We start from the raw sequence: 14,217 nt of genomic DNA, 5'->3' as shown, positions 1-14,217 counted from the left end.
TGGTTGAAAGAAATTTTGAATAAAGATTTCGCAGTGGGGGTTAGTGAAAGAGATGGAGGGACGATGAGAGTTGTTTGTTCTCTGTACGGATTTGGGAAGTTTGTGGTGGAGAACAGAAGAGGAGAAGGAAGACGTGCTCTGCTTGTTATCTGCCTCACTGTTTACTCAGATTCCTTCTCACAGATAGCATCAGAAAATAAGCTGTGGCCAAGTCAGCGTTCTGTTGGACCAAGCCAAAGCTGACCTTTTGCCTCTGTTAACACACAAGCATGCACGCAGGTACACAATCCTTAGTTTCGTTCAATTGGGGAACATAAACATAACGTTTGAATTGGGACAAGATGGTTTTTCTTCTAGGAGGATATCACGAGAATATGCAAGGTAACTACACACCCTTCACCACCCTGACCTCTACAACCTTAGACTTGTTACATATGAGGCACACTGAACAATGGCGGTAAAAGGTGCAGAACTGTCCAATACATTTGTAATTTGTCAGGATGCTAGGCTGCCACCAGGGGCATGTAAGGAAATGTACTATTTTTGATTTTGGTTGAAGCGGCCATTTAAAATGTTGCTCTTTAATCCTGGAAATTACTTTGTGAAAAAAGTTTGTGAGAGTTATTTAAGCATCTTTTCTCTGTCTTACGGTGTCAGCTCCATGTGTGCAGGGGGTTTTTAACATAAATCTACACTCTATGTAACCTAAAATAGCGAAATGGGGGGTATTTTCTTGTTTCTGTCCTCAAATAAGGTGACTTTTTAATAACAATTCAATGGCTGTTTGATGCAGAGGGAATTAGTAAGCTTTGATATGACGATGCAGACATTATACTTAATGTTTCACAAGTCCCTGCTCCCCTTAACCATTAGGTCCCTCATTCATATTCTACCTCTCCCTCTATTTTGTTATTTCTCTGTTTCTGCGACAGAGTGATGTGACAGTAGAGAGCAGACAATGTCGGGTTACCCTGGTAATTTGGGAAGGAGGACGGAAGTATCCTGGGCGGGCATCGTTCCTCCTCCTTGGGCGGCTCGAGTCCCACTGATGATTCACCAGCCTGCACGATGGAGGTTGGTGACCCCAATTTGAGTAAGGCAGGAGGAGGAGGAGCGGGAGAAGAAGGCGGATGAGGAAGGGGGATATTAAGGAGGAGGGGATGACGATAGCTACGTCAGTGGCACTTGCTAATAGGCAGATGTCCTTGTCCCTGACACAAGTAAATCATGTCTCTTGGGGGAAGAATAAAAGTAAGAGAGGAGGAGAGGAAGGGAGGAAACAAGTAAGGCAGAGATGGAGATTGCAGTTCTGAGGAGTGAGGCACTGGACGTGAGTGCGTGTCTAAGTGAAATTATAAGCAATTAGTTCAGCCTCCGAGGCCACTGTTGAAATGCTATTTTGATGAAGGCCGAAAACAAGATGGAGGGAAGCCTGAGAAGGTGAAATGACTCAGTTTAAGTGTCTTAAGCTGTTTATGGTGAGTGGGCTGTGTTTTATCTAAACCAGACATGAAAACAGATGATGTAAAGACACATAGAAGATGGAAGAGGGGAGAGAAAATGAGAGGCAGAGTTTTAGAGAGGATGAGGGAGGCTGGAAAAAGTATTTAGATCCTTTACACAAGCAAACGTGGTATTACATTATAAAAATGCTCAAATAGGCCACAAGTAAAAAGCAGGAGAAGGGAATACTGACTCACCTTGTAGGAACACCCCTTTATCTTTGTGGGAAACACCTTATGTCTGTTGCAGGTCTGTCCCACAAACTCAACTAATGAGCACAGGAAGATAAACTTTCTCAAGTATGTGATCTTCCTTCTGATTAAATAGCTCTGTAGCAGACAGCCGCCCCCCTCTTCCCCTTTGCAAACACCATCATTCAACCTCCCTCACAAACACCATAAGCACCTATCTTTAAAAGCAATGTTGTCATTTAAGGTCATGGAAACATTTGTTAAGGAATTTTTGTTGGCCTGAGTGCTAGCACATGTTTTCCCACAGAAATTGCTGATAATAAAAAATATGATCCATTTTGAGTGTGGGCACACACAGCAGGAGTCAGGACTGGGTTGGTGCCTGCAGCCGGTTTCAACAGGAAACCACTTCTCAAATACCGCATGACTACTTCCTATTTTTGTCTAATTAAAGGATTGTTGCACTGAAATTTAAACCGCTTCAGCAGCAGGCTCTGTCCCTTTATCCTGTGAGTCAAGGAATGTTTGAGGTGAGGTGGGAAGTGATTCTATGATAAAACTTCTGCATGGTCATTGAGCATATGAAGTTGTGATTTATTGAGCCTGACCCACTGAGTCATAAGATAAAAATAAGATGATGCATTTGAAGGGTTCACCTGTAATAGCATGTCTCAATAAATAATAATAATAATAATAATAATAATAATCATAATAATAATAATGACAAAGACTAAAAGTAAGGGGAAAACCTTCAAGTTAATATTGAATACATGCGTTCTAAGGCAAAATAAAGATATTAATGAATCAAAATCACTGCATAAACAATGCTGAGTGTGCTTTATAATATATATCAGGTATAAGTTAAAGCCCACACAAACAGTGGCTAATCAGAACATTATTAGTTTAACAGGTGTGGCGGCCAAAATCCTATAATCTATAAAAGAAAATTAACTTAAAACTAAACTGCTGCTGAGGCACCAGATAGTGAATCTTACGTAGGGAAAAATGATCCAAGTCCAGACCAGTCACCCTTTGTGCATTTATTTGTCGTATCAATAACAAAAAACACAGTTTCAAATCTTAATTATTTATAGCTTTTCGTATGGCTCTCCTGTTAGCTTGAATCTATCCGGCTGGTAAAAAAGTATTTGCCGTCTGGTGCTCCTACCACCACCACCTGTCTCCAATATATACACAATAACACCAGGTGCCCTAATCACCCAGTGCCCAAACATGCCTTCAAAATAAAAGCATGGAAACAAATTTAACACACTTAAATAACAAGACTTAATAATAATAATAATATATTCATTATAAACAAAAACAGCATAAGGCCATTTTTAGCTCCAACAACAGGTAAACAACCTATCCAAGTTTCAACTGATGATGGCGTTATGTTGAAAGTTAAGGGCTCACAAAAAAGTGATTACCATTCATCCTGAGGTGAACATGAATGTCTGTAACTCATTTCTGATTTACTGTTAATGCAGTTATATTATTTAGAGAAAAACACAACCTTCAGGAGGCACCACAGGAAAGATCAGGTTACCATCAGACAGTTGAATGGAAATCCATCTAGCAGTTGTTAGCATATTTCAGTCTGAAAAAGCATTGGACCGACCATCACTACAGTTGAAAACAAACATGAAAAACACATGATGCCCATCTGCTGCACTTTCCCACAGTAAGACTCACACATGCCAGCTCTGCCACTTCTGATTGGTCAGATTTAATGGTCACAGACGGTCCATTTTCCCCTTCAGTACTGATATCAGTGGGTCTTCAGCATCACAGCTTCAGACACTAATTAGCAGCATCTTCCTGTGTTTACTCCTGTGGGGAAGGGAGTGGACCACGATGAGGTCTACAGACGTATAGATAAATGAAGATAACTTTAATCTCCTCTTAATTAGCACTTCCCTTCTCCTCCCACCTACTCATATATGTCTTCCTGTCTAGACTTGATTTGTGCATATGTGTCCCCCTTTCATTACGAGGCTGTGGCAACATCTTGGACACAACTCTTCATATTGTGCCTTAAAGTAAAGTTCAAACAATTTGAAATTTGCAGTTTCAAGCAAAAGAAAACTAAAGATAATGTTGCATTCACATTACTATTCACCCTAAACATACACATGTTTATGTTTGAGGCCCACTGCTCAGTGGGGTCTACTTGGCTTACTCCCCTGCCAGCCTCTTTATCTTTCGGGCCACTTGAGTCAGGGAAGTGAGGCTGCCACACAGCGCCTGGTCCTCACAATCGCTGGAGCTCCTCCAACATTCCCCTACGGCAGCAACTCAAACAAACCTAAGTCTGACGGTGACTCAGCCATTCCTCTCGAGTCTGCCTGTCTGGCTGCTTCAACAACACCTCCAGAGAGCACTTTACAGTAAATATCACCTTGTAGTCACAAACCTAAACAAATACATTCATGAGTGACTGTTTGCAAGGATGTACATTGAGTTTGTTCTTGTTGTCGTAACTGATTCCTATATTTTACAACTTACTCCTCATATAATAATGATTATATTGTGAATGTCTTAACATAATAAAGAGATAAAAACGATGGTTAAAAGAGAGCCTTTAACCCAAATGAACTCATTCACTTTTCATTCTACATGGCTTATATCTGAGGATATGAAATCATAGCATAAGGGCGCAGTGAGCTTTATTCAGAGACCTTCCCTTTGCTAGACAACCTTGTCCAGCATTGCAAAAGTACAACCACCAAAGAGCTAACAGAATAATGTCCAAGCCCCATGAAGAAGAAAACACTGAAATCATCAAAAAATAAGCCTATTGGGTCAATGTATCATCATTAAAATAAAACTAATAAGGATAGAAAATGTAATTAAAAGTTACTTATAGTAACTTAATGATTGAATCCTTAAAACATGTTACACACTGGGGTCGTTAGTCTACTCAATCACGGACAAGGGCTGCCTTTAGAAAAGGTGGGAAACCAGGGTTTTACTTGTTTCTATGTGGGGGTTGTTAGCAGTTTTCCTTCCATTGTGGACATTTATGAGGGAAGTACATGAAATTCACACTTTGAGTTCAGACATTCAAATAAAATGGTGGAAAGTAAAACTTAATGCACTAGGGTGTGATTTCAGACTAGAACCACACCCACACTATTAACATGCTGTTACTGTTATGTGGGGATGGACTTGCAGGTATTCAATACCAAACCAAAGTATTACACACATTAAACCAACACTAAAATGATCATGACTTTAAACCAAAGTCCCTAGGACATTGTACAAAGGACCAATGCATGTCTATAACAATTGTGCCAATACATAGTGTAGCTTTCCAATGGCTGAAGCCTTAGCTTGACGCTCGTAACAATTTCCCTCTTCGTAATCCACATCAAAAAATCCACAGGACAACTCGGTAAATTCAACCGTTTACTTCAATTCAAGAAAAATAAGCACAGAAAAGAATGTCATTTTACAAAGTTATAAAATTATTCCAAAAATCGAGAGAGAGAGTGAGAAAGGTCAAAAAACTGTATGGCTCCACTCTTGCATTTCCTGACTGACCCGAGATTAACCCCGGAACCTACTCTGAGTGTATCAAAAATAAATTAAAAGATGCCACAATCAGAGTACATATTTCCAAATATTACAGATGTAATATAAATGAGACATTATGCATGTAAATTATCCACACACGTTTGTAATATGAATAAGTAATTAACTTAACACATTACTGTAAATATGAACTGTAACAACTTAGACCTGTAAATATTCATTCTTATTCCTTCTAACTCAATGACACATTTATTAATTACTGTCATTTTGAATATGAACTGAATTATTGAAGTCAAAACATCAACAAACTGCATTTAGGCTCCTACGCATAGAGTAGATGTTACTTGAAATAATATTTGACAGTTCTACAATTGTATCTTCTAAATTTCATGGTAATCGTCCCAATATTTGTTGAGGTCTGGGATAAGGGACCAACTGACTGATAATGCTATCCCTTGAGTTGCTGCTAGTCAAACCACAAATAAATTCCAGAGATGCTTTTGACAAAAACATGGCCATTGACAATGAGCAAAAACTAAATGTTATTTAAAGGTGACATTAAAAAGAGTGAACCACCGTTACTGTTTGACTTTTGTTATGAAATGTCCTCTTGTGCAGTTTGATATAATAACACTTGAGAATACTTCATTAATGAATGCTATCTCGTGAATCATTATCATCTCCATCGTGTACCGAATAAAATGTACCAAAAATACACAATGGTGAGGTCACTGTCCAGATATTTCAATATGCTGGCAGGGGTTTTTGCCAAAGGGTGATTAAGTGGTTTTCTAAGTTATCAGACACTTACTAGGAAGTGAGAGAGGGCCACAAACAGGAAGGAGTGGAATGTGCTTCCTGTTGGCCAGCGATGTTATACAGGGCAGATTCCTTGTACCATCATAATTGACACAGACACACACACATAAATACACATGCATACTAAGCGGCAGGAATGTTTTTCTACTGAAATCTGGGAGAAGCAGACTTTTCAGGGGAAAGACAAACACTAAGAGTAGATAACATTAAGACACTGTGTCCCCGTGCACAGCTACAAGTTAGAGAACATGAATCTAGCTCCCGCTCTTCAGCAAAGACAAGTCTTATGAACAATCCATTTTTAAAACTATGGCTGCCATTTTACAGAGATGCTCAATATATATTTTTAACAAAGCCATGCAGAAATAGATTTCCATTTAGCAGACTCATGTGGCCAATGATAAATCTTCCAAAACGGATTTCATGGCCACTTAAGGGGCAGCAGAAACAAGTTGTAATGATCCACAAAATGTACTTATAATTGTTAATATACAAATGTTTAAAAGAGAAACACAAAATTAGTCAACATGATTTCAGTATTTGGCCAACATCACCAAATACCGAGTTAGGACCACACTGTTCTGGACTTGAATCATATTTGATCATAACATTTCTAAACATGCAACACTACAAATAATCTGTAAATGTCATTATATAAATAAAAAAGTAAATCCTACATCTTGCCCTCTTTTGCTTTTTTTTTAATGACTTACAAACTAATGTATGATTAGCTGTTTAAGCTGTTTTATTAAGGTCTAGATCCTTTACTTGAGTTCAAATATAATTATGACAATCTAAAATACTTAAACTGTTGAAATTGAACTCATTTTAACTATTTGTTCAGTTTCTTTTCAACAAGTCATCATATTTTCTTCAGTATGACCTGCAAATTAAATAGTGTACAAGTATAATAGAACACCTCAGAAATGAAGAGAAGAAGTAATGGAAATGCACATGTTTATGTACAGTGTGTCCCCGCTGATGTTTGGACACTCATCACAGAGGTGAGAGCGAAAACTGAGAGCGCAAGCCAGTGTATTTAAAATTAACATTGGTTGTCCTTGAGGCCTTCCTGATTGAATCACAAGGCTGGATGACGTCATACGAGGTTTAAGTCCTATTTTGGATGAGGGAGGGCGAGAGATAGAGAGATAGAGAGGGAGGATGAGTCACTGCCTCACTGATGACTGTCTCCACTGAGTGGTCAGATAATTCAGGTACAGAAAGAAACACAGGCACGGCACGACCGCCTAATGGCACTCAAGTAAAATGACTTATTGGGAACTAGCAAAATACACCTTTTAGGAAGATTAAATAGTATTGATGCTGCCTCCTCCCACTCCCCATGAGGCTAGTGCTAAACAATGATAAATCCTGCTCTTCTGTATTTATGACCAATGATTTAAATAAGTGACTAAGAAATGAATATCTGTGCTGCCGTCAGGCCTGGGCTCAATGTCAGCTGTGTTAGATTACAGAAAACATTCAGGAAGAATGATCTGTTGTGCGCCTGATCCATCACAGACCTCAGTATGTTTGAGGGCCTGTTACTTTCATTGAGGTAAATCCACTCCATGAATGTTTTGGAAAACAACTGAAAACAACTAAATTAATCTTCAATTTCTTCAGCGTTTACCAATTCAGATATGAATGCATTTTTTCATGTTAATTGATGGATTACTGAATGGGCATATTGGGCACAACTATAAGAGATACAAAACGACTATAGACACATCACAACTACAAAGAGAGACAAAATGGCTACAAGATACATGAGATGACTGAAGAGAATTGCAATCCTTTTAAGCAATGAGAGGAAAAGAACCCTACAACAGAACTAAACTAGAGATACAATGATACAGAGAATATGTACATCAGACACACAAAACATTGAGATGCAACATGACTTCAAAGACAGCCAAATCAGCCACAAAGAGGAAAACATAAAGGTAAAACTCACGAGCGCAGGAACGACTTTCATTGGGGCTCTAGAGAAGGGCAGATACTTGCTGGCTCTGGTGCATGACCACAACTCCCCTCGGCTGAAGGTCAGACTCCATCAGGGCAACAGCCTTCTGCTCACCTTTTCTTATTTTTAGCTAATTGTTCATTGGTTTGAACTTACAATGAGCACAGTACAGTTTAAGACCAACATGCAGAAAGCTGAGCAGTTATGATGCACACTGTATATAAATAAGTCTTATGACATGACTGATACAGCAGGGCTCCAACATCTCAAGACCTTCTTCCCTCCTGACTCAAGATATGTTATTTCTTTCATAGTAAAAGGTATAACCACAAGCGTTCTTAATTATATTTCCATTTTCTGTCAGATATTCCTCCTGTCATATGTTGATCCTTCATTCCCAATGTTTATAAAACGCTTTTACATGTTGGATAGGTGGACTTTTAAGGTAAAGTCTTACCTTTGGTACCAATTGTCTAGCAAGAGCTTTATTAACATTTATTTTTAAAGGGCCTTCAATGTGAAAAGGGTTGCATTAAATAGCCATCTTCATTAACTAAACTACAGATCATTCTCTCAATTATTGGTATATAAAACATTATAAAAAAGTGAGAATGTACCATCACAATTCCCTAGAGCCCAAGGTGTCCTTGTCAAATGTTTAGTCAAAAACTCAGAGATTCAATTTGCTACAAGACATGGAAGGAGAGCACATTCTTACAATTGATAAAAATAAATTGTCCTGGCATTATTACTTGGAAAGTGATCAATTGATTAGCAAAATATTTGGTAATATTTAATCGTATGGATTAATTAATCATTGCATCTCTTATTGTGAACCTTACTGAGTCATTCTGGCGACAAAAAGATAAACTACTACTCTAAGTGCATAGAAAAAAACTGGAAGATACAATATCCTCAGGAAATGATCAGGGAGTATTCAAAATATGAAATAGTGTCGATGGATGTGGTAGTCTGGGGGTCACACATTAATTAGACATTATTTTTCTTAAGCAACATCAACCTTTAACAAATATAAACCTTTCCATGTATCTTTAAAATGTTTCCAAAAAGACTACAAACGAGATTATTCAAAAGTAATTGTGCAATGTTTAATTTACCTTAATAATCAATAAATGACAAAATAAAATAACAGTGTTGATGATCTGCTGAGTCTCCAAAAGAATATAACCCAAAAATAGAGTTTGTGATGCAAAGGTAAATATTGGTTTGATCGATTGATTTCATGGTCTTTATGGCTGCATTATGAAAGCAACAGCCATCATACAGAGAACAGACAGCCACTTCCTGGATGTTATTATTATTATTCCTGAAAGCACTAGAAGTCACCAGCATACATCATAGTATTATCAACCTTTTGGTCAGATATGGTCTGATGTAACCAAAACCCATGCATACGACTCCCTCTTGTGCTGAAAAAGGGAGACTGCTCATCAGCGTTGGATTTTCTAAAAGCAGCCATACAGAGCAGTATGATTGGACGAAATAGGATTGAAAACAACAGTGAACAGCCCAACCTTCAAATGTATATAAAACATTTTTCTAATCATCTCACAGTAAGGAATTAGAGCTCACAACAAATGAGACTCCCAAGTGCCTCTTATACCAAATTATATGTGCTGTTTAAACAGGAAACAAAAGCCTTAAGTGTGTTCATGAATCAAAAGTGAATGAAATCACATCCTGACACCTGATCAGTGCCTCTTTCTGTACCCCGATGGGAGTGTGCAGGTCCGACACCTGAAAGTTCAGCACGTCGATGTCAGACGCCCCAAACGTGGCCTCCACCTTGACCCTCTCATGCATGAGAAAATGAACCTTCTTGTTGGTCATGGAGAGGAGACATCGGAGGAAAGTCTCTCTCAGCACAGATCGTGCATGCTGCTCTCTCGGTAGCTGCTCAGCATTTGTCTCTGACGAAGCGGAAGTGGCAATGGAGGTTCGACAGAGAGCGATGAAACGAGCTGATTTGGGGTCAAATCCTCGGCTGTTGGGGTCGGGTCCTTTTGGTAGGCGGAGCACAGACACAGGAGTTGCCATGTTGAATCTTTCTGCTAATATTTATGAAAGAAAAACAAAATACATAAACACTAGCGGAGCAATAAACCTGCTATTAAGGCAAAGCTCTTTCTAAAGATCGCATTTGGCATATATTCACACAGATTAATTATAGCAAATTACAGCTAATTATGGACTGAAGATGAAAATTGTGTTTTGTTTTACATTACTTGATTAATCAATTAAGAACAGTTAATGTACTTCGATGCCTTGAAATCAATTGCAGAAAAGATTCCTGCCCAGTGAATACAAGTCATTTTTTAAATTTTATATGAATATTTTTTCAAAACCTTCCACTTCATTTCACAGTGACTCCAAATCCATGCAGCCTTGATACTACACTTGGCTAGTTCTTCATACCTGTTTTGATTAAGAAAGACAACAATGCTTTTCAATGAAAGGTGGAATAAAATCCAATGAAAAGGAGGTATGTCCGACTTGCCCAGAGTTTTACAATTATGCATTAATACGGAGTCAGTGGGTTACATGACATGGGAATAATTTAAAACAAGACAATGTTGCTAACTGTTCATAACTATATTTATGGAAAAAGAAAGTAAAATCCAATATAAAAGTTGTATGTCATACTCACCCAGTGTAGTAATACAATTCTGCATTGATTGATAGAGTCAATAGGTCACATGATATCGAAACTTTTGCAGAGTTTTTAATAAAATAAATTCTGAGCCCTGTTGTTAAGCTAAGAACTCGGATGTGAGCTTACTTTCCTCAGACTGCTCACAGTATGTGAAACTGAGTAAGAAGAAGTGAATGTCTGATAAATAGCTAACCTAGAACTATCTTCACCACGGTATATCAACCAGTTGCGGAAAGTAACTAAGTACATTTACTCAAGTACTGTAGTTAAGTACAATTTTGAGTAATTTCACATGAAGATTTCTACTTTGTACTTCCACCCCACTACAATTCAGAGGTAAATTGTGTACTATTACTCCATTACACTAATTTAATGTATTTAGTTGCTTTGCATATTTGGATTAATGATGTCAACCCTTAAAAAAAGACTTTAGTTACACCTGGAGTAAATTCACAAGCTACCCTGCAGAATACAAAGCCATTCAAACTAACTGCACCTTTATCAGCTTTCTTAAACACATTAATGGATCAATAATTATAATTTAAAAAATCTGATATATGATTCTGAAATGGGTTGATCTGCATAATGAGTACTTTAACTATATTTTGATGCTAATACTTTTGTACTTGAGTAACATTTTGGATGCAGGACTTTTACTTGGAACAGAGTAGGACTACTCTCTGCTATTTTTACTTTTAATTAAGTGCAAGATCTGAGTACTTCTTCCAACTCTGATGATAATTTTACCAACACTAAACAACGTCATGGGCGCGTGTTGCTATTGCTAAGACAACACTGATGTAACCGGGCACCATTTGAACACAACATAAGCACAAAACAAACTTTCTTCCTTACACCAGTGTGTAACAAACAGAGCAATAATTTAAAACAGGTTTCACGAAACCCTCTTAATGTTTATCTCTACACTGACTTACTGTTTGCTCCACTTAGCAGCGTCAGTGCATGTTGCTGCAGCGTCTTCTTCTTTGGTGGAGTCATTGGCCCGATGACACAGCAGTTTATAGGCGCATTACCGCCGCCTAGTGCAGCAGGGAGTAAAGGCGGTGACTGCCAGCAGTGGAAGATACAGAAGAAATGAATATGCCTACTCAGATTAGCAGATGTGGGAAGTCACTAAGTACTTTTATTCAATTACTGTACTAAAGTACAATTTTGAGATAATTGTACTTTGCTTGAGTATTTCCATGTATGCTACTTTTTACTTTCACTCCACTACAACTCAGAGGTAAATTGTTCACTTTTACCTCACTACATTTATTTAATACCGTTTGAACCTTTGCCAAATTGGATTAATAATGTGAAATATAATAAACTCTTAAATCAGACTTTTGTTAAGCCTGGAGTAAATTCACAAGCTACCCTGCTGTATACAAAGTCATTAAAACTAGCTGCACCTTTACCAGCTGTGATAACACTCCAATGCATCATTTATTATAATCAAAACATATAATATATATGATTCTGAATTGGTCCAACCTGCATAATGAGTACCTTTTTTCTTTTGGTACTTTAAGTATATTTGATGCTAATACGTTTGTACTTTTACTTGAGTAACATTTTGAGTATTTTTTTACTTAAAGTATATTCAAAATATAGATAAATATATAAAAGTACTCCTTATGCAGATTGGTCCATTTCAGAATAATATATATAATTTATAAATATTTATAATTATTGATGAATTGTTATCAAACCTGGTAAAGGTGTAGCTATGTTAAATGTATGCATTTTTTAAATGTTGGCTTGAAAGTGTGGCTTTGTTGCTGTTGAAAATGGAGCTGCACATCATCATCATCATCAGAGTGCCTCACCCTCTGAGAAAGCAGTAAAACAGTGATGGTCGCAGGCGGTTCTGACTTCCTGCGGAGCCTTGTATGGAATCTTGGTGGGAAAACCCTTGAAGTGGGTGAAAGACATTGCTCAAGATGAATTATACCATGAACAGGATCTTTATCCTCTCTGTCACTGGCCTTTTGAATAAGTTAATTGGGTCTGTCTGTATCTGATACCCTCAGTCTGTTTCCGAGCACACAGTGGCCAACAGGATAGCAGTGCCACAAGAGACTCCTGAAAAATCCTAGATGTGACCATATATGGAGGATGCTACCATTTATGAAATGCCATCACAAATTGAGGCAAGAAATTCCTCCAGACAGTGATCTAAAATGCAAATAACTGGCAGTGTACAGTTAATCAAACAGAAAGCATTAAGTTTTGTCTGTTCAGAAAAAACTAGCATTCCCATTTTTAAATTAAAGGTGTTAAGGATTTCTAAGTAATTCCTATCTTTTAGTAAAGGCAAATATTTAGTTTGGCAGAACATTCTCTCTAAAATAAAGTCCCTTTATGTAGACGTTAAGATTTCAGCCCACATCTGATAAGGGTAACGAGTTGCCGCGTGTTCTCTGATTTGCATGCCAGGGAGACAGAACGTCACAGACAGTGACGACATTGCTTGGATTGTTTTGATAAGGATTTGTGCAGTCATCAACATGTCTCGTCCGAACTGCTCTAGAGCAGGGGTTCTTAACCTTTTTGACCTTGAGGCCCAATTTTTATAGTACAAAGTGGCCCGGGGCCCATTAAATATTTACACTGTATAGGTTTAATTGACCTCACTCACGGTTTGATTTGTATTCAATAATAAACCAAATCCACTTACAGTTTAACAAGCAAAAACCTTGTCAAATAAAATGACATGAAAAAATGGGATCATCACAAAGACTTTTATTAGACATGTGTATGTAAACCTGCACACACATCAAGCCACTGAACAGGCTGATAATTCCTGGCACATATCAAGCCGGGACAAGACATTTTTTTAAAGGATCAAGTCAGGCTTTTTAATTAAAAAAGGACCAATATTTAGATTTGACTTATAACAAAAAAATTACAAATATATATATAAATCAATCAATCAATAAAAAGGTGACAAAATAAATACATTCACATAATATGAATATTTTTTTTAATGAAATAAACTGTAAATAAAATTGAAATAAAGTGCAATTGAAACTATAGCCTTATCTGTGAAGTCATTTGACAATTGCTTCAGCAGGCATGCAGAACCAGAAGAATCTTTATATCTGACAAATCAACAATAACAACAATAATAACAACAATGAACAACAGTAATACAACTCCCTTTTTTATCTTCACCTCTTAATGAGTATTCTGCCCCCGTTATAAGTGACTTTACAACTCAGCAGATAGCTAAACAGGTCTGAATACTGAATAAAAGTCGGAACCAAAGATGTGCAGTCTCCAGTGTTTTACTTCCATCCAGCAATCAGATTTACTTTGTGAAACTGTAATACAGGAAATACAATTCTAAATATATGTCTTAAACATGTACAAAATACAAACTTCGATGTATAAATCTAGCATGTAGCTGCTAACTGAGAAGATGAATGTACAGTAGCTAACCTGTCAAGGCATTTACATGAAGCTAAAGTAAATATTTCCTAAAACGTTTTTCTATTAACCATCTAACTAACATAAAG

The 14,217-nt window shown here is 37.4% G+C and overlaps 2 protein-coding genes across 2 annotated transcripts in view; both read right to left on the bottom strand.

Annotated features, from left to right (window-relative positions):
* LOC134880006 (ribonucleoside-diphosphate reductase large subunit) overlaps positions 1-14,217 on the bottom strand; it is a 305,041-nt gene that overhangs the window by 142,772 nt on the left and 148,052 nt on the right. The window lies entirely within an intron of this gene.
* gemin7 (gem (nuclear organelle) associated protein 7) lies at positions 9,104-11,750 on the bottom strand. The gene is made up of 2 exons (XM_063907856.1): positions 11,629-11,750; positions 9,104-10,091 (listed from the first exon to the last, which is right to left on the bottom strand). Exons 1-2 carry the CDS (start codon positions 11,690-11,692, stop codon positions 9,691-9,693), a joined length of 465 nt encoding a protein of 154 aa, XP_063763926.1. The 5' UTR covers positions 11,693-11,750; the 3' UTR covers positions 9,104-9,690.

Source organism: Eleginops maclovinus, chromosome 18 (assembly GCF_036324505.1).
Source record: "Eleginops maclovinus isolate JMC-PN-2008 ecotype Puerto Natales chromosome 18, JC_Emac_rtc_rv5, whole genome shotgun sequence".
NCBI lineage: Eukaryota > Metazoa > Chordata > Actinopteri > Perciformes > Eleginopidae > Eleginops > Eleginops maclovinus.
The sequence above is the reverse complement of the archived record's forward strand: the minus strand, read 5'-3'. Positions and strand labels throughout refer to the sequence as shown.